Source organism: Pongo pygmaeus, chromosome 13 (assembly GCF_028885625.2).
Source record: "Pongo pygmaeus isolate AG05252 chromosome 13, NHGRI_mPonPyg2-v2.0_pri, whole genome shotgun sequence".
Lineage (NCBI taxonomy): Eukaryota > Metazoa > Chordata > Mammalia > Primates > Hominidae > Pongo > Pongo pygmaeus.
In genome coordinates, this window is record NC_072386.2 from 122,240,938 (window position 1) to 122,261,478 (window position 20,541).

General features: G+C 51.6%; 1 protein-coding gene across 2 annotated transcripts; it reads left to right on the plus strand.

Moving 5' to 3' along the window:
• The first annotated feature begins 3,023 nt into the window (after positions 1 to 3,023).
• PRRT1B (proline rich transmembrane protein 1B) lies at positions 3,024 to 17,954 on the plus strand. Of its 2 annotated transcripts, none has more exons than XM_054501740.2 (4): positions 3,024 to 3,156; positions 12,684 to 13,156; positions 14,196 to 14,339; positions 16,192 to 17,954. In XM_054501740.2, the coding sequence occupies exons 1-4, from the start codon at positions 3,117 to 3,119 to the stop codon at positions 16,339 to 16,341; spliced, it is 807 nt and encodes a 268-aa protein (XP_054357715.1). In that variant the 5' UTR covers positions 3,024 to 3,116; the 3' UTR covers positions 16,342 to 17,954. The 2 variants fall into 2 exon arrangements, with proteins under 2 accessions (XP_054357715.1, XP_054357717.1); XM_054501742.2 differs by having other exon boundaries at positions 3,117 to 3,141; positions 16,192 to 16,563.
• The last annotated feature ends 2,587 nt before the right edge of the window (positions 17,955 to 20,541 follow it).

The window sequence follows — 20,541 nt, forward strand, 5'->3', positions numbered from 1 at the left end:
TGTTTGTATTTTTAGTAGAGACGGGGTTTTGCCATGTTGACCAGGCTGGTATCAAACTCCTGACCTCAAATGATCCGCCCACCTCGGCCTCCCAAAGTGCTGGGATTACAGGCATGAGCCACTGTGCCCAGCCTATGGTATTATACAGAGTAGTTTCACTGCCCTAAAAATCCTCTCTGCTATTCTTCTCTTCCTCTCCCTAACCACTGTTCACCATTGATCTTCCATAGTTTTGCTTTTTTCAGAACATCATCTAGTTGAAATCATACAATATGTAGCCTTTTCAGATTGGCTTCTTTCACTTAGCAATATGCATTTAAGGTCTTTTCATGGCTTGATACTGCAAATTTAAAATGTTTTTCTTTTATTTTTAAAGAGGCTTTTTGTTTTTTTGAGATGGAGTCTCACTGTCGCCCAGGCTGGAGTGCAGTGGCGTGATCTCGGCTCACTGCAGGCTCCGCCCCCCGGGGTTCACGCCATTGTCCTGCCTCAGCCTCCTGCATAACTGGGACTACAGATGCCCGCCACCTCGCCTGGCTAATTTTTTGTATTTTTAGTAGAGACGGGGTTTCACCGTGTTAGCCAGGATGGTTTCAATCTCCTGACCTTGTGATCCGCCCGCCTGGGCCTCCCAAAGTGCTGGGATTACAGGCGTGAGCCACCGTGCCCGGCCTAAAGAGGTTTTTTTAAATCTTGTTTTTTAATGAGATTTTTACTGGGTATAGAATTCTGAGTTGACAGGTTTTTGTTTTTGTTTTTGTTTTTTTCATCACTTCAAAGACATCACTCATTGTGTTCTGGCTAGCATAATTTCAAACAAGATGTCTGCTGTAATTCTTCTCTTTTTCCTTTTTCTTTCTTTTGTTTTTGAGACACAGTCTCGCTCTGTCACCCAGGCCGGAGTGTAGTGGTGTGATAACAGTTCACTGCAGCCTTGACTTCCCCAGTTCAAGTAATCTTCCCACCTCAGCCTCCTGCCTAGCTGGGACCCACAGGCACACCACCACATCTGGCTTTTTTTTTTTTTTTTATACTTTTTGTAGAGATGTGGTCTCACTATGTGGTCCAGGCTGGTCTTGAACTCTTGGACTCAAGCAATTATCTTGCCTCAGCCTCCCAAAGTGCCGAGATCTCCATGTTGATGGTTGTGCCATCACACTCGGCCTCAATATTTCCATTGATAATTCCATTTCATTCTGATTCTTGATCTGATAAAACTGACTTTGTTTCCTATGGACATTTACAGAATCTTTCTTTGATGCTAGAATCTTGCAATTTCACAATCACGTCCCTTTGGAGGGTATTCTCCCCAGTATGTTGGGCCCTCAGTGACCTCTTTCCATCTGAACACTTGTGTCGTTTAGTTCTGGGAAATTTTCTTGAATTCTTTTTTTTTTTTTTTTTTTTGAGACAGTCTTGCTGTGTCACCCAAGCTGGAATGCAGTGGCACGGTCTCAGCTCACTGCAACCTCTGCCTCCTGGGTTCAAGCAGTTCTCGTGCCTCAGCCAACCAAGTAGCTGGGATTACAAGTGTGTGTCACCACACCTGGTTAATATTTGTATTTTTTGTAGAGACAGGGTTTCGTCATGTTGGCTAGGCTGATCTTGAACTCTTGGGCTCAAGCAATACACCCACCTTGGCCTCCTAAAGTACTGAGATTACAGGCGTGAACCACCATGCTGGGCCTCTTGTCAGCTTGGATGGGGGTCATGTCCCACCAGAGTAGTTTTACGTTTGCTTTGGACCAGAGCTCTTTCCTAGAGCCAATTTTGTTTTAATGACAATTTTAGTGTAAGGGCATCTAGACTAGCAGATAGGCTGAATTTGAACCCCATATTCATGTGAGGAACAGGCCCAGGGCTACAACTTCCAGGGAGATTTTATTTCCGGAATCCAGGCTGGGTCACACCAGCTTCCTTGTCACCCCCTTGGGCCACAGGCAGATTTTGTTTTCTGTTCATTTCTCTTCATCCCAACTCCCTGCTTCCCAGACCCGAGGCTTCACCTCCTGTCCACATCTGGATGGAAAAATCAAGCCCTAGACTCTGAGACCAAACCCCCCAGGGCTGCTGCACACTTCCTGGGCTTATCTGTCCCTCCCTCTTCATTGCTGGTCCCTGAGGATTCTCTTGGCTACCTGGGAGCTCAGCTATGAACATAAAAGGCTGCCTGGCATGCTGGTGTCCTGTCTCTAGCATTTCCACGTGGTTGGATTGGCACCTGCCTCAGATTCTCCAGTCTGGCACATTTCAGAGAACAGAAGTCACACACAAATGATTTTTAAAAGTCAAGATATTTCGGCCGGGAGCAGTGGCTTACGCCTGTAATCCCTGCACTTTGGGAGGCTGAGGTGGGTGGATCACGAGGTCAGGAGATCGAGACCATCCTGGCTAACATGGTAAAACCCCGTCTCTACTAAAAATATAAAAAAAATAAAAAAAATAAAAAAATTAGCCAGGCGTGGTGGCGGGGCCTGTAATCCCAGTTACTCGGGAAGCTGAGGCAGGAGAATCGCTTGAACTCGGGAGGCGGAGGTTTCAGTGAGCTGAGATGGCGCCACTGAACTCCAGCCTGGGCAAAAGAGGGAGACTCTGCCTTAAAACAAAACAAAAACAGAAAAGAGAGATTTCACATAAAAACCTACGTTTCTGGCTTCTCTTGCTGGAAAATTAAAAGAAAGCTACAGACACCATGACTCTCGTCTGTGCAGGTCACATCCGTCCCGCTGTGGTGTCCAGTTGCCCAGGTCCCCACCACTCCTCTTTGTCTCATGCTGACCCGCTGGCCTTGCGGGCACTCTCTTGTGCCACCCTGCCTTCTCTAGTCCGGCCTGGCTGGCTCCCCCTCCTACCCCAACCCCTCCAGCCCTGCACAGCGCCGCGGAGTCTCCACCAAGCCCGTTCTACCCAGGCAGGCAGGGAGGCAGGTCCGGCCGAGCGCAGGGCGCCAGGGAGCGACTGTTGACCCAGCCGTGGGCAAACAAGGCGGTCAATTATTAACCGGCCGCGCGGCAGGCACCAGGAAACCCGAGCCCGCGGCGCAAGCCGAGCCGGCCCGACGGCAGGCGCCAGGCCAGGGAGCCGCGCAGCCCTTGCAGCCGCCGCGGGCTCGGACCATGGAGGCAGGAGCTGGAGGGGCAGGTGCCGGAGGGGCAGGTGCTGGCGGGACAGGTACTGGCGGGGCAGGTACTGGCGGTGCAGGTGCTGGCGGAGCGGGTGCTGGAGGGGGTGTAAGGGGTAGATACCAGAGGGGCCGCTGCTGGAGGGGCAGGTGCTGGTGGGGCCGGTGCTGGAGGGGGTTTAGCGGGTAGATACCTGCGGGCCATGTTCTGGAGGGTCAGGGATCAGCAGGGCCGGCCCAGGACCGGAGCTGTGGTGCCCCGGAGGCCGGCGGCAGCAAGATGCGGGAGAATGCCCGGCCCAGGACACCCCATCCGGACCCAGGGTGGGGAGGGCCAGGAAGTTGCTGTGGAAAGTTCGGGAGCTCTGGGGGCGCCCCTGCGGGCAAGCCAGGGAGGGGGCCGCGGCGGTTCATTCTCTGCGCATTTTGCCCCCTCCCGCCCCATGTCCCGCCTCTGGCAGCTCCGCTCACCGCCCGGGCCAGGCTGAGGTCCTTGCAGCAGGGGAGTGGGCGGCCCTGGCCAGGGCGGGGTGGAGACAGAGCCTGCAGTGGGGAGCACGACCTGGGAAGAGACCCCACGGGCTAATTCGGGGACGGAGAGCTGGAGACAGGGACCGACAGAGGTGGGGTGGGGGCAGAGCTGGAGAGAGGCGCGGACGCGGGTGGGATCCGGCCAAGGCTGCGACCAACTCGACGTCGCCCACCCCCAGGCGCCAGGCGCTGGAAGGGGCGGGGGGCAGGGAACCGAGACCTCGTCCTTGCCCTGGGGAGTCTCTGGCTGGCTGGAAGCAGTGAGGCGGTGGCAGTGGGACCCCTGCAGAGTCTCGCACACTCCCCGCTCCCGCATCCCCCAGCGCGGCTGATCTTGAGAGCTCGGGGATGGGGCGCACCCAGTCCCATCTGCAAGCAGCTCCGGGAGATGCTGGAGCGCTGGCCCCTCCCCCCTCGCCCCGCCCTCCAGGACTCCCCCCCAGACCCTCAAGCACTTGCCCCGCGGGGAGCCCGGACCACCTTTCGCAGCTGGAATGCCTGGCGGAGGCTCCGGTGTCAAGAGCCTGAGAACCTGAGAACCCACCCGAGGCTCCCGCCAGGCAGCGCCGCCAGCAGATTTATTTACTCTGGGGCCCTATCTCCGCGCCATTGGGCCAGGTATTTGCCCTGGCGGGATCCAGGGAAACTGCGGTTTTTGTTATGATACCTGGGGCAGGGACACCATCCCGGAGAGACCTGTTTAGAGTGGAGAGCTGACTCGCTGAGACCCACGTTTCCTGCTGGGAGCCTGGGTTCCCTCGTTAGTAAAATGGGGAGCATAAAAACAAAAGCGCGCCCGAGATGACCCGGGTTACCAAGCAAAAGCTCTCAGAGCAGAGCCTGGCCTCATGTTCGCCTTTTTTTTTTTTTTTTTTTTTTTTTTTTGCGACTGAGTCTTGCTCTATTGCCCAGGCTGGAGTGCAGTGGCACAATCTCAGCTCACTGCAACCTCCTTCTCCCAGGTTCAAGGGATTCTCCCTCCCAAGTAGCTAGGATTACAGGCGCCCAATGTCAGGCCTCTGAGCCAAAGCTAAGCCATCACATCCCCTGTGAACTGCATGTACACATCCAGATGGCCGGTTCCTGCCTTAACTGATGACATTCCACCACAAAAGAAGTGAAAATGGCCTGTTCCTGCCTTAACTGATGACATTACCTTGTGAAATTCCTTCTCCTGGCTCATCCTGGCTGAAAAGCTCCCTCACTGAGCACCTTGTGACTCCCAACCCTGCCCGCCAGAAAACAACCCCCTTTGACTGTCATTTTCCTTTACCTACGCAAATCCTATAAAACGGCCCCACCCCTATCTCCCTCCGCTGACTCTTTTCGGACTTAGCCTACCTGCACCCAGGTGATTAAAAAGCTTTATTGCTCACACAAAGCCTGTTTGGTGGTCTCTTCACACGGACGCGAGTGAAATTTGGTGCCGTGACTAGGAGCGGGGGACCTCCCTTGGGAGATCAATCCCCTGTCCTCCTGCTCTTTGCTCCGTGAGAAAGATCCACCTACGACCTCGGCTCCTCAGACCAACCAGTCCAAGGAACATCTCACCAATTTTAAATCTGGTAAGCGGCCTCTCTTTACTCTCTTCTCCAACTTCTCTCACTATCCCTCAACCTCGTTCTCCTTTCAGTCTTGGCACCACACTTCAATCTCTCCCTTCTCTTAATTTCAGTTCCTTTCCTTTACTGGTAGAGACAAAGGAGACGCGTTTTATCCGTGGACCCAAAACTCCGGCACCGGTCACGGACTCAGGAAGACAGTCTTCTCTTGGTGTTTAATCATTGCGGGGACGCCTGCCTGATTATTCATCCACAATCCATTGGTATCTGATCTCCCCGGGGACGCCTGCCTTGATCATTCACCCACATTCCGTTGGTGGCAAGTCAATTGCGGGGACGCCTGCTTTGGCTGCTCACCCACATTGCAGCCAGGGCTGCTCACCCAACCCATTCTCTCCGTGTCTCTACCCTCTCTTCTCTCCACTTTCCTGTGGGGCAAGCACCCCCCACCCCTTCTCCACTTTCCTGGGGAGCAAGCATCCCCCACCCCTTCTCTCCATGTCTCTACCCTTCTCTTTAAACTTGCCTCCTTCACTATGGGCAATCTTCCACCCTCTATTCCTCCCTCTTCTCCCTTAGCCTGTGTTCTCAAGAACTTAAAACCTCTTTAACTCTCGCCTGACCTAAAATCTAAGTGTCTTATTTTCTTCTGCAACACTGCTTGACCCCAATACAAACTCGACAGTGGTTCCAAATAGCCAGAAAATAGCATTTTTCATTTTTCCGTCCTACAAGATCTAGATAATTCTTGTCGTAAAATGGGCAACCAGTCTGAGGTGCCTGACATCCAGGCATTCTTTTACACATTGGTCCCTCCCTAGTCTCTGTTCCCAATTCAACTTGTCCCAAATCTTCCTTCTTTCCCTCCGCCTGTCCCCTCAGTCCCAACCCCAAGCATCACTGAGTCTTTTGAATCTTCCTTTTCTACAGACCCATCTGACATCTCCCCTCCTCCCCAGGCTGCTCTGCGCCAGGCTGAGCTAGGTCCGAATTCTTCCTCAGCCTCCATTCCCCCATCCTATAATCCTTTTATCACCTCCCATCCTCACACCTGGTCCGGCTTACAGTTTCATTCCGCGATTCCGCGACTAGCCCTCTCCCACCTGCCCAGCAATTTCCTCTTAAAAAGGTGGCTGGAGCTAATGGCACAGTCAAGGTTAATGCTCCTTTTTCTTTATCTGACCTCTCCCAAATCAGTTAGCGTTTAGGCTCTTTTTCATCAAATATGAAAAACCCAGCCCAGTTCATGGCTGTTTGGCAGCAGCCGTGAGACGCTTTACAGCCCTAGACCCTAAAAGGTCAAAAGGCCGTCTTATTCTCAACATACATTTTATTACCCAATCCGCTCCCGACATTAAATAAACCCCCAAAAATTAAATTCCAGCCCTCAAGCCCCACAACAGGACTTAATTAACCTCGCCTTCAAGGTGTACAATAATAGAGTAGAGGCAGCCAAGTAGCAATGTATTTCTGAGTTGCAATTCCTTGCCTCCACTGTGAGATAAACCCCAGCCACATCTCCAGCACACAAGAACTTCAAACGCCTGAACCGCACCTGCCAGGCATTCCTCCAGAACCTCCTCCCCCCAGGAGCTTGCTACAAGTGTTGAAAATCTGGCCACTGGGCCAAGGAATGCCCCCAGCCCGGGATTCCTCCTAAGTCATGTCCCATCTGTGCGGGACCCCACTGAAAATTGGACTGTTCAACTCACCTGGCAGCCACTCCCAGAGCCCCTGGAACTCTGGCCCAAGGCTGTCTCACTGACTCCTTCCCAGATCTTTTTGGCTTAGTGGCTGAAGACTGACGCTGCCCGATCGCCTCAGAAGCCCCCTAGACCATCACAGACACTGAGCTTTGAGTAACTCTCACAGCGGAGGGTAAGTCCGTCCCCTTCTTAATCAATACGAAGGCTACCCACTCCACATTACCTTCTTTTCCAGGGCCTGTTTCCTTTGCCTCCATAACTGTTGTAGGTATTGACGGCCAGGCTTCTAAACCTCTTAAAACTCCCCAACTCTGCCAACTTAGACAACATTCTTTTATGCACTCTTTTTTAGTTATCCCCACATGCCCAGTTCCCTTATTAGGCTGAGACATTTTAACCAAATTATCTGCATTTCAACTAAATTATCTGCTTCCCTGACTATTCCTGGACTACAGCCACATCTCATTGCCGCCCTTCTTCCCAACCCAAAGCCTCCTTTGCGTTTCCCTCTTGTATCTCCCCACCTTAATCCACAAGTATATCATGCACCCCTTACCATCCTATTGAAACTTAATCACCCTTACCCTGCTCAATGCCAATATCCCATCCCACAGCATGCTTTAAAAGGATTAAAGCCTGTTATCACTCGCCTGTTACAGCATGGGCTTCTAAAGCCTATAAACTCCCCTTACAATTCCCCCATTTTACCTGTCCAAAAACCAGGCAAGCCTCACAGGCTAGTTCAGGATCTGTGCCTTATCAACCAAATTGTTTTGCCTATCCACCCCGTGGTACCAAACCCATATACTCTCCTATTCTCAATACCTCCCTCCACAACCCATGATTCTGTTCTGGATCTCAAACATGCTTTCTTTACTATTCCTTTGCACCCTTCATCCCAGCCTCTCTTCGCTTTCACTTGGACTGACCCTGACACCCATCAGGCTCAGCAAATTACCCGGGCTGTACTACTGCAAAGCTTCACAGACAGCTCCCATTACTTCAGTCAAGCCCAAATGTCTTCCTCATCTGTTACCTATCTCGGCATAATTCTCATGAAAACACACGTGCTCTTCCTGCTGATCGTGTCCGGCTAATCTCCCAAACCCGAATCCCTTCTACAAAACAACAATTCCTTTCCTTCCTAGGCATGGTTAGTATGGTCAGAATTCTTATACAAGAGTCGGGACTGCGTCCTGTAGCCTTTCTGTCCAAACAACTTGACCTTACTGTTTTAGCCTATCCCTCATGTCTGCGTGCAGTGGCTGCTGCTGCTTTAATACTTTTAGAGGCCCTTAAAATCACAAACTATGCTCAACTCACTCTCTAATCTTTTCTGGCAGGGCTATGCTGAACCTCCTTGGGCACTCTCTAATTGGATGTCCTGGGTCCTCCCAATTCTTAGTCCTTAATAATACCTGTTTTTCTCCTTCTCTTATTCGGACCTTGTGTCTTCCGCTTAGTTTTTCTTTTTGTTTTTGAGACGGAGTCTTGCTCTGTTTCCCAGGGTGGAGTGCAGTGGCGCGATCTCGGCTCACTGCAAGCTCCACCTCCCGGGTTCATGCCATTCTCCTGCCTCAGCCTCCCGAGTAGCTGGGACTACAGGCGCCCGCCACCACGCTCCACTAATTTTTTGTATTTTTAGTAGAGACGGGGTTACACCGTGTTACCCAGGATGGTCTCAATCTCCTGACCTCGTGATCCGCCCACTTCAGCCTCCCAAAGTGCTGGGATTACAGGCATGAGCCACCGCGCCCGGCCTGCGTTTAGTTTTTCAATTCATACAAAACTGCATCCAGGCCATCACCATTCTATATGACAAATGCTCCTTCTAACAACCCCACAATATCGCCTCTTACCACAAAATCTTCTTCAGCTTAATCTCTCCTACTCTAGGTTCCCACGCCGCCCCTAATCTCGCTTGAAGCAGCCCTGAGAAACATCGCCCATTATCTCTCCATACCGTCCCCAAAAAATTATCGCTGCCCCAACACTTCAACATTATTTTGTTTTTTGTTTTTCTAATTAAGAAGACAGGAATGTCAGGCCTCTGAGCCAAAGCTAAGCCATCACATCCCCTGTGAACTGCATGTACACATCCAGATGGCTGGTTCCTGCCTTAACTGATGCCATTCCACCACAAAAGAAGTGAAAATGGCCTGTTCCTGCCTTAACTGATGACATTACCTTGTGAAATTCCTTCTCCTGGCTCATCCTGGCTGAAAAGCTCCCTCACCGAGCACCTTGTGACCCCCACCCCTGCCCGCCAGAAAACAACCCCCTTTGACTGTCATTTTCCTTTACCTATGCAAATCCTATAAAACGGCCCCACCCCATCTCCCTTCAGTGACTCTCTTTTTGGACTTAGCCTGCCTGCACCCAGGTGATTAAAAAGCTTTCTTGCTCACACAAAGCCTGTTTGGTGGTCTCTTCACACGGACGCGAGTGAAACCCGCCACCACACCTGGCTAATTTTTGTATTTTTAGTAGAGACGAGGTGTCACTGTGTTGGCCAGGCTGGTCTGGAACTCCTGACCTCAAGTGACCCACCCGCCTCAGCCTCCCAAAGTGCTGGGATTACAGGCGTGAGCCACTGCACCCAGCCATGTTCGCCTCTCTAAAAATGATATTACTGTGATTTATCTTCACTTTACGGATGAGGAAATGGAGGTACAGAAAGTTTGTCACATGCCACTTCTCCCTTTTAGAGAGGACAAGGTCTCACTCTGTAGCCCAGGCTGGAGTGCAGTGGTTCGATCACAGCTCACTGCACCCTCCTGTGAGGAGGCCACAACGTCTGGCCAAGTGTGTTTCCCTTGACCTCATGGAGCATAGTTATAATGGCTGCTTTTTCTGAAAATTCCAATATCGGGTCATCTCAGGGTTGGCATCTGCTGAGTGTCTTTTCCTTTGAGTACTGGTCACTGTATGGCGAGCGATCTTGGATTGTGTCTTGGACATTGTGAATAGTATGTTGTGTAGATTCTTGATCCTGTTACAATTCCCCAGAGAAGGCGGGTTTGTTTGGTTTCAGGAGGCAGTCAGCCTGCTTAGTTTCAGGCCAGAAGTTCTGTTTCACCTTCTATGAGTGGCATTTCCAAACTTGGGTCAGTTTTCAGAGTTTTTGTTAGGCTCGTCTGGGTTTGTCTCCTGCACATGCAGTTCGGGGGGAGCCCAAGACTTGTGTGAATTCGTTCTAGGGAGTCCAACCATTCCAGTTTGGGACTAAGGAGTTTCCCAGGATGTGAGACTCTCAGCAGTAAATCCGAGAAAGTCCTGGGCAGACAGTGATATGGTGGTCACCCAGGTCACCCACATAATCAGGGACCCCCTTTCTCCAGCTCTGTCTCTTCTAGGTCTGCCCCATCTTCCCACTCTGCAGAGAGTGGGGAGGCCTTTCCTTTCTGGTTGGTCTGGTCAGAATGCCAGGGTTTCCACTGGACTTTTAATCTCCTGTTCTGCTGCTCCAGTGTGGGTCCGGTGCTGGTGCTCTGAGCTGCGAGGGCAATGAGAGGGGAAAAGCAGGAAACTCGCCCCCTCAAAGTCCATTTCTCTCAGTTTTGTGTTTTGTTTTGTTTTGTTTTTTGAGATGGAGTCTCACTGATGCCCAGGCTGGAGTGCAGTGGCGCGATCTCGGCTTACTGCAACCTCTGCCTCCTAGGTTCAAGCAATTCTCTTGCCTCAGCCTCCTGAGTAGCTGGGATTACAGCGGCCTGCCACCACGCCCAGCTAACTTTTTTGTATTTTTAATAGAGACAGGGTTTCACCATATTGGCCAGGCTGGTCTCAAACTCCTGACCTCAATTGATCTGCTCGCCTTGGCCTCCCAGGCATGAGCCATGGCTCATTTCTCTAAGGTGTTTTTTTTTTTTTTTTTTTTTGAGATGGAGTCTTACTCTGTAGCCCAAGCTGTAGTGCAGCGGCGCGATCTCGGCTCACTGCAACTTTCACCTCTGGGGCTTGAGCAATTCTCCTGCCTCAGCCTCTCAAGTAGCTGGGACTAGACACATGCGCTACCACACCTGGTTAATTTTTTTTTTTTTTTTTGTATTTTTAGCAGAGACGGGGTTTCATCATGTTGCCCTGGGTGGCCTCGAACTCCTGAGCTCAGATGATCCACCTGCCTCGGCCTCCCAAAGTGCTGGGATTATAGGCGTGACCCATCGTGCCTGGCCATTCTCTAAGTTTTGACTCCACTCCACAACCTGCCTGCTTTTGTTTGTCTTTCAGTGACCTCAGATGGTTCTTTTTGTATTTTGTCCAGACTTTTCAATTGTCATCAGCTGGAGAGACGGGCTTTTAAAAAATGGTGCTAAATACGTATAACATACGATTTACCATTTGAACCACTTCTAAGTGTGCGATTCAGTGGCATGAAGAACACTCACACTGTTTTGCAGGCATCACCACCATCCATCTCTGGAATGCTTTTCCATCTTCCCAAACAGAAACTCTACACTCATGAAACACTAACTCCCCAGCCTCAGCCCCTGTTAACCTGGAGAGAAAGGTTTTTAAAGCTTCTGCTTACAAAATGTTTGTCAATGTCCCATTGTGCAAAGCAAGTCACATGGTCAAGCCCAGATCCAAGGGGTGGAGAAACAAGGGGTGGAGATCCAAGGGCTGGAGATCCAAGGGGTGGAGGTATAAACAGCATGGCAGGTGCATGGGGTGCGGGGGCCATGAGTGAGCCCCTGGCTGCTGGGAGGGGGTTGAGGCAGGACACGCCCAGGGGCTCAGCATTCCCTGCCATTGGGATCACTCTGGCAAGGATCCCTGCCTCCACCCGTGGGGGACTTCAGGAAGGGTCCTCCCACTCCCACTGAGATGTCTGTGTGATGTCTGTTTCACTCATCCCCCTGCCTTCTATAACCCTTAAGGACACTTAGGAAATGGACCTCCAAAGCCAGACCCCTGGCTCTGGGCTGCCCACTTCTGCTGTGAGCCCTGAATGCCCACCAAGGTCAGGGGAGCCCACTCTGCGATTCTCTTCCAGGGCCTTCCTTGTACCCTTGCCTGAGGCCCTCTGGTGCTCAGCTGGTCGGGATGCTCTCAGGAGGTGCAGGGGACCTTAAGAATTTATTGGGACCTGACCAGGCACCACCAGGACCTATCTTTGGGTGCTGAAGGCCAGGGCCTGGGTCGGGAGCAAGGCAGCTGGGCAGCTTTGAGGCTCTGAGCCCTGGCTTCAAGCTGCTGGGCCCTGTATGTTCTGGTTTCCATTCTCAGTGTGCATACGGCCCTTAGTTACCTCCTGGCTCCACCATGTTACTCTAGCTACAGTTTGGCAGCTCCTGGGCACCTCACCCCTCCCCCACAACTCCAAGCCAAGAATCTAATTGGTTCAGCTCATCTCCTCAGGTAGGCGTCCCCTTCATTAGAGGTGTATCTCAGGACAGCCAATCAGGGGCTTCCCTGGGCTGATTCTCCTTTTCTGGTCCAATTAGCTTTGACATAAAGGCCTTAGCTAGGGGCGAAACTACCTCCCAAGTGAAGCCATCTGCCAAGGAAAAGAGGTGGGGCAGCGCGGAGAGGGGCGGGGTCAGCAGCCTGGGTTCCCACCCAGATGGGTCACTCAGTCTGTGTGACTCCAGCAAGGCAGGTGGCCCCCTCTGGGCCTGTTTTCTAGTCCCTTTGCGTCAAGATCCTATGAGGCCCAGCTGCAGAGAGGGCTGGGAGCTTGGTTCGTGGGAACTTCGGGACCAGCGACGTCCCACCTAGCCCGGCGGCCTCTTGCTCACGACCGCTGCCATTTCTTTCTAGGGTCCGACACGCAAGGGGGCGGCAGCCCCCTCACCCCTGAGGACCCCCGGAGCCCCGCGAAGCCCGCCGCCCCCGAGGATCCCCAGATGCCCGTGCAGCCCGCGCTCCCGCAGCTCCCGCGCCGCCCGCGGACCCTGGACGACGACGGGGCGCCCAGCGAGGACGGGGCCGCGGGGGGCAGCAAGCCCGCCCCAGAGGACGCCCCGGCCCAGGCGGCGGGCGAGGCCGGGCCGGTTTCCAAGGCGGTGGCCGGCGGCGCCCCACACATCGGCTTCGTTGGGGAGCCCCCGCCCTACGCGCCGCCGGACCCAAAGGCCCCGCCGCTGCTGTACCCGCCCTTCCCGCAGGTGCCCGTGGTCCTGCAGCCCGCGCCGTCTGCGCTCTTCCCGCCGCCCGCCCAGCTCTACCCGGCCGCGCCCACGCCGCCCACGGTCTTCTCGCCGCCGGGCGGGGCCGCCTTCCCCTTCCCCGTGGTGAGTGGCCGCCTCCCTGGGCGCGCTCCCCTCCGTGCTGTCTGCGCGTGGTTGGGGGAGCCCGTGCGGAGGCCGAGAGATCACTTCTGTCCTTGCAGAGGAGGAAGCGCCACCTTGGCCTGGGGGCGGGCGAGTCCGGGAGGCTCCCTGGAGGGGGGGACATTTGAGCGGGGTTTTGGAGAATGAATAGGAGGGCTAAGGCAAAGACAACGACGGGCACCCTGGACGGAGGGCACCGCACAGGCGTGGAGGGGCCAAGACTGGGCGTTCTGGGGATGGTGGAGGCTTGTTTGGCTTGGTAGGGAGGGGAGGAAGGTGGGACCCGTGGTGAGGGACCCCAGAAACTTTGGGCAGGTGACTTGATTAGATTTTCTTTAAAAACAAAACAGTCCGGGCACGGTGTCTCCTACCTGTAATCGCAGCACTTTGGGAGGCCAAGACGGGCAGATGGCTTGGGCTTAGGAGTTCCAGACCAGCCTAGGCAACATAGTGAGCCCTCATCTCTACTAAATGTAAAAAAATAAGCCAGGTATGGTAGTGCGCGCCTGTAGCCCCAGCTATTCATGAGGCTGAGGCAGGAGGATCGCTTGAGCCAGGGAGGTTGAGGCTGCAGTGAGCCGAGATCACACCATTGCACTCCAGGCTGAGTGACAGAGCAAGCCTCTGCCTCCAAAATAAAAATAAAAATATAAAAAACCAAACAAAAACCCTGGGCTGCCTGTGGGGGAAAGATTGGAGGTCCCCCAGGGAGGGGTGGCGAGCCCAGTAAGGACGATGGAGATATCACAGAGGCTGGACCCCGGACTGAGCCAATGGTAGAGGGCAGGACTGAGGGCTCAGCGGGGCTGAGTGGCCAGGGGTGCAAGAGGGAGAGGGCAGAGGGGCACCCTGACCCAACCCCTCCGTGAATTGCAGCCTCAATGGGAGGGGACTTGGGGGACTGAGTGAGAGAGCTTGCATGGCCTGGCTGGCCTTCTCACTCACTCTGTTGTCCAGAGGCTGGGCCAGCTCCCTCACCACTGTGGCTCTGCCCCCACAGTACAATGGCCCGATGGCTGGCGTGCCAGGCCCTACCACGGTTGAGCACAGGCCCCTGCCAAAGGACTACATGACGGAGTCAGTGCTGGTGACCCTCTTCTGCTGTCTGCTCACCGGCCTCATCGCCATCGTCTACTCCCACGAGGTAGGTGCGGGGGCGGCCCTGGGCACAGCCTCTCCTAGCACGCAGCCACTGGTGCCCCAGTGGGTCCACAGAGCCCCTCTTCCAGCAACACGGTCTCTGGTGTCTCTCCCTCTGGAGGGGGTTGGGAATTGGGAAGTCAGAGCCCAATTGTTTATGGGGTCCTTGCCCCTCCTGTCTCTGCCCCCAACTACTCAAAATGTGCTGTGAAATGTTTAGCCAAAACAATTCACGGTAAAGGTGTGAATGACTGATAAGACCCAATGTGCTGCCCATTCCAGTGGAGGCTTGTGTTTTAAAGGGGGTACAATCTGCTCATTCATTCCTATGCTCATCTCATCTATCCATCCACTCCATCTCTCCATCTCTGTAGCTACCCATCTATTCACCCACCCATTTATCCATCCACCCACCCATCCACCATCTCTCTTTTTTTTTTTTTTTTTTGATACCGAGTCTTGCTCTGTTGCCAGGCTGGAGTGCAATGGCGTGATCTCGGCTCACTGCAACCTCCACCCTCTGGGTTCAAGCGATTCTCCTGCCTCAGCCTCCCAAATAGCTGGGATTACAGGCGCCCACCACCATGCCCAGCTAATTTTTTCTATTTTTAGTAGAGATGAGGTTTCATCATGTTGGCCAGGCTGGTCTTGAACTCCTGACCTCAGGTGATCCACCTGCCTCGGCCTCCCAAAGTGCTGGGATTACAGACGTGAGCCACCGCGCCCGGCCCATCCACTCTCTCTCTAGCCTCCATCCATCCATCATCCATCCATCATCCATCTACTATCCATCTACCATCTTCCATCCACTCACCCCACTATTCATCCATCTGCCTACTCACCCACCCACCAATCCCTACCTATCCATCCATCCCTCTATTCATCCATCCATCTACTCATCCATACACCCACCTACCACCCATCATCTCTCTACTTGCCATCCATCCGTCCATCCATCCACCCTCCCATCCACCCATCCCTCTACCCATTCATCTATTTATTAGGCCTTTGGGATTCAAAGATGCCATGTGATGACACTCTAATAGAGACAGAAGCAGGGCTGGGCATGGTGGCTCACAACTGTAACCCCAGCATTTTGGGAGGTCGAGGTGTGTGGATCACCTGAGGTCAGGAGTTCGAGATCAGCCTGACCTCGTCAGGCTGAAACCCCGTCTCTACTAAAAATACAAAAATTAGCCGGGCGTGGGGGCAGGCACCTTAGTCCCAGATACTCAGGAGGCTGAGACAGGAGAATCACTTGAACCCAGGAGGCGGAGGTTGCAGTGAGCTGAGATCACACCACTGCACTCCAGCCTGTGAGACGGAGCAAGACTCCATCTCAAGAAAAATACAAACAAACAAAAGCAGGCAAGCCTCTGGGAGCCTATGCTCAAGGCTGACCTGGACTCAGCCCTGGCTTGACTCTGCTGTTGAAGCCCCCAGCCATAAGCAGAAGGCAGCTCTCAGGACCTCAGAGGTGGACTTGAAAGGCTGCTGCCTGCTGGTGAATTCTGGCTCCACCATTAGTGTTGTGCCCCTGGGTAGGTCACTTAACTTCTCTGAGCCTTTGTTTCCACATCTGCAAAGTGGGGTCAGCCTCAGGGCTGCTGCGAGGATGGTAGAGGCTGAAGCTGAGGGCATCTGTCAGCGCTGAGCGTGACAAGTGCCTGATGGCTGGCGGCCACCGCTGCCATCACTCCTGCCCCCTTTTGAGCTGTGGGCCTAGCAGGTCCCTGACCTTTTCAGCGTGTCAGTTTCTCAGTTTGTGGAACTGGGCCTAACCCTCAATCACACTGGGAGGGAGTGGGGGCTCCCTGTTCGCTCCCACCGCCCCCTCCTGCCCTGTCTCGTTGCAGACCCGCGCAGCCCTGGGCAGGGGTGACCTGGCCCAGGCCGAAGAGGCCTCGCGGAAGGCCCGCTCGCTGGTGCTCTTCAGCCTGCTCTTCGGGGTCTTCGTGTCTACCAGCTGGGTCATCTACGTGGTGGTGGCACTCTACCTTCCCTGAGGCTGTGGCTCCTGCGGAGATGCCGGATGCCGGAATGTCCAGGGATAACTGGCCAGGCCAGACCCTTTCTCTGGACTCAGATCCCTGCCGGTGGCCAGCTCTTGCCTGCAGAGGGAATCTGGGGGCCAGAAGAGGGCAGGCTTGGCAACCCTCAACTGACTTGTGGCTGGGCCTCAGCCTCCTCAGCCTCCACAGGTGGCCCAGTGGAGCCTCATTCAGTGTCCTAATCCAAGGTGTCTCCAGAGCTCGGCCCCAGCCGTGGGACAGGAGCCCACCAGAGCCCCATTTCCTAGGTGCCTCCTCTCAAGGCCTTCCTGGGACTCCTCTTGCCTTCATCTGTGCTCCTGGAAGGCCATCGTAGGGACCAAAGCCTTCACTGTCTTCAGAGCCATCTGGAAGGACACTGCAACCTCCACCCCCCGCCCAACCTCTAGCCCAGCTTAGGCGATCAGGCTGCCAGTATTACCTTTCCCTGTGGGACAGTGGAGCATGGTGGCTTCTGGCTGGTTGTTCCCCTATCCCTTCCCCATCCCAGGAGACAGGGTCCCTCATGCTGACCCTACATCCAGAAACCAGGGCCACACTGTCTGGTCAATCAACAGAAGCGACACCCTGTGCAGAGCTTCACACTGCCACTTTGGGGATACTTCCTGGCTCTCTTCCAGGGCCAGTGGCAACATCTGTCCGCAGCTGGGCTCCAGGGCACCCTACCCACCCCTGAGATGCTGTTGACATAGAGGCAGTGCTGGCAAGAACTACCCAATGATAGAGGATCAGCTGGGTCCTCATTTGATGAGGACCACCCTGATTGGGGAGCACTTGCACCAAGATCCCTCAGCCAGCCTATAGAACTGTACCTATGACCCTGGCATCAGATGCCTGGCACCCCAGTCCCATTAGCTGTGGTCCAAAGAATGACCTTGCATTTTAACAAGATTCAAAACCATTGCAGAGGCCAGGCGAGGTGGCTCACACCTGTAATCCCAGCACTTTGGGAGGCTGAGGTGGGTGGATCATCTGAGGTCAGGAGTTCAGGACCAACCTGGCCAACATGGCAAAGCCCTGTCTCTACTAAAAATACAAAAATTAGCCGAGCATGGCGGCAGGCGCCTGTAATCTTAGCTACTCGGGAGGCTGAGGCAGGAGAATTGCTTGAACCCGGGAGGCAGAGGTTGCAGTGAGCTGAGATTGTGCCACTGCACCCCAACCTGGGTGACAGAGTGAGACTCCGCCTCAAAAACAAACAAAAAACCATTGCAGACAGAGGAGGAAGGGGACCCCCAGCTGAGCCACACAGACTGATAGCTCAAGCTAAATCAGTTGGTTTCAGAGCAGCCACAGTGTGCTGCTTACAACCCTGGCACCAGGGGCTGAAACAGGAGAATGGCCCTGCCCAGCCCAGTCTCTCCTCCAGAAAGCTGGAGAGGCAGGCATGAGGAAATAAGTCATGAGCAGCCTGGAGACTGTGTGGATTTTCGTTCAGTAAGCAGGGCGCGAGGTTCTGCATTTCTAATAAGCTTCCCAGTGATGCTGAAGCTGGTACTCAAACCAATAGCCAAGTGGGAAATTATTAAAACTACTAAAAGGCATTAAAACCAGGATCATGACACGGATGCCCCCTGGTGTCTCTATTATTTGACATTGTTGTGAAGTTCCAGCTAATGCAAAAAATAAAAAAGTGAAATTTGTAGTATGAAAACTAGAAGAGACAAAAAATTATTACCTAGCTAGACTATCCAAGAGTCAATTAAAAACATGGAACTAGTAAGATAACTCAGTAAAGTGGCTGGATACAAAATAAATACACAAAAGCAATAGTAATCACCAGGTACACTTGGAAAAGTTTAAAATTCAACTTATAATAGTGATAACAACAGTAACATTTAGGAATAACTTAACAAAAGATCTGGAAACCAAATTAAGAAAATTATTTTAAAAAACTACCAAAAGGCCAGGTGCAGTGGCTCATACCTGTAATCCCAGCACTTTGGGAGGCTGAGGCGGGCAGATCACCTGAGGTCAGGAGTTCGAGACCAGCCTGACCAACATGACGAAACATCTCTACTGAGAATATGAAAATTAGACAAGCATGGTAATGCACACCTGTAATCCTAGCTACTCGGGAGGCTGAGGCAGGAGAATCACTTGAACTTTGGAGGCAGAGGTTGCAGTAAGCTGAGATCGTGCCACTGCACTCCAGCCTGGCTGACTGTGAGACTCCATCTCAAAATACATAAAAAATAAAATAAAATAAAAAATACCAAAAGACCAAAAATAAACAACAAAATATCCTGGTAGAAGATGTAATATACAAATATCTATTTTTTATAGATATTTTAGATAGATTTAATACAATTCTGGCAAGAAAACTAAGCTTTAAATAAATGACAAAAATTATTTTAAAATTAATTTGGAAGGAAAAATATGCAAAGATTGCTAATCTTTATTTTTAAGTTGAATGAGAGGGGACTTTCTTCACCAGATATTAAAACTTACCATAAAGCTATAATAATCAAAATGGCATGGCATTGCCACAGAGTTAAATCAATGAAAAATTATTGAAAATCTAGAAAACATTACAAGTATATGTGGAAAGTTAGCACTTGCTAAAAATGGCATTTTAATTGAGTGAGTAAAAGAAGGTTCCTAATAAGCAGAGTTGCTATCTGGTTGGAAAAAATAATTATTCTAATATTGTATGCAAAAATAAATTCAAGATGGATTAAAGAGCTAAGTATAAAATGAAGCTCTAATCATAATAAAGCTTAGGAAAATATGTGTGTAACTTCAGGGTGCTGGAGCAGTATGGAAACGGGAGGCCTCTTAAAATCTGGAAAACCATAGAGGGAAAGATTGATTTATTTGAGTCCTATAGATTAGGGACATGCAGATTTAAATCATGAGATATGATTTTTACCCACTGGATTGTGAAAGAATTAGAAAAGTTGAACACATCTAGAGTTGCAGAGGGACTGCTGACTCTCACATTTATTACTAGTGGATATGTATTGCCATAATCTTTGTGGAAAGGAGACTGATGGTATCTGTTACTAATGTATGTATGGGCCAGGCATGGTGGCTCACAACTATAATCCTAGCACTTTGGGAGGCCAAGGTGGGAGAAGTGCTTGAGTCCAGGAGTTTGAGACCAGCCTGGGTAACATGGCGAGATCATCTCTACAGAAAAAAAAAAAAAGCCAGGTATTGTGGCATGGGCCTGTAGTCCCAGCTACTTGGGAGACTAGAGTGGGAGGACTGCTTGAGCCTGATGTTGAGGCTGCAGTGAGCTGTGATCACACCACTGCATTCCAGCCTGGGTGACAGAGCAAGAGCATGTCTCAAAAAAAAAAAAAAAAGAGTATGTGAGAGGAATTTAAAATTTTTGCACTTTTAACTGCTTATCACTATGATTTGCATATTTATTATTTATACACATATAATGTTCCTGTCATGTATGCATGGACATATAACTATGGACATACGCATGCAAAGAATAGAGTCTGAAGGATTTATTCCAAATTGCTGATAGTGGCTGCCTTTGGGGACAGAATGTGATCAGGAGGGTTTGTGCAATGCATTGCTGAATTTTAAAATAGGATGTATTGTGAATTTAAAAAATAACAAAAAATATGCATGGCTTTTGACCCAGAAATTCTAGTTTTAGGATTCACAGTCATGAAGAAGGAAGCGTCTGTTTTCCTGGAGCTAGCAGTCCAACATGGGAGACAGACATTTAGCAGATAATGTAGCTGCAAACTATTCTAAAGCACCACGAAGGAGAGGTAGCTCCTGCAAATCTGAAATGTTGAGTGCAACTGAGAAAAAACTGTCATTAAATTAGAGTGCACCCTGATTTAAGAGATATGAAAATATTTCTTAGAATCATTCAGAGGTGGTTGAGAGAGTGGTGAAAAAGGGTTTTTCTGAGCATAGGTTGTGAGTATATTAACATTAAAAGTCAACGAGATGCTGCCAAACTACATTCCAAAGTGGTTGCATCATTTTGAACTCCCACCAGCAATGAATGAGAGTTCCAGCGGCTCCCGTCCTCATCAGCCCCTCTGATTTGTCAGTCTTTTACGTTTTACCTCTTCTGGTATGTGTGTAGTAGTATTTCAGTTTGGTTTTAATTTACATCTCTCTGATGACTAATAATATTTAGGCTTTTATCATGTTTTTTTTTTTTTTAAATACAGACAA

Coding starts and splice junctions, on each gene's coding strand:
- PRRT1B (XM_054501740.2), top strand. CDS start 3,117: ATGGAGGCAGGAGCTGGAGGGGCAGGTGCCGGAGGGGCAG. Junction 3,157..12,683: donor GGCAGGTGCCGGAGGGGCAG/GTGCTGGCGGGA, acceptor ATTTCTTTCTAG/GGTCCGACACGCAAGGGGGC. Junction 14,340..16,191: donor CCATCGTCTACTCCCACGAG/GTAGGTGCGGGG, acceptor GTCTCGTTGCAG/ACCCGCGCAGCCCTGGGCAG.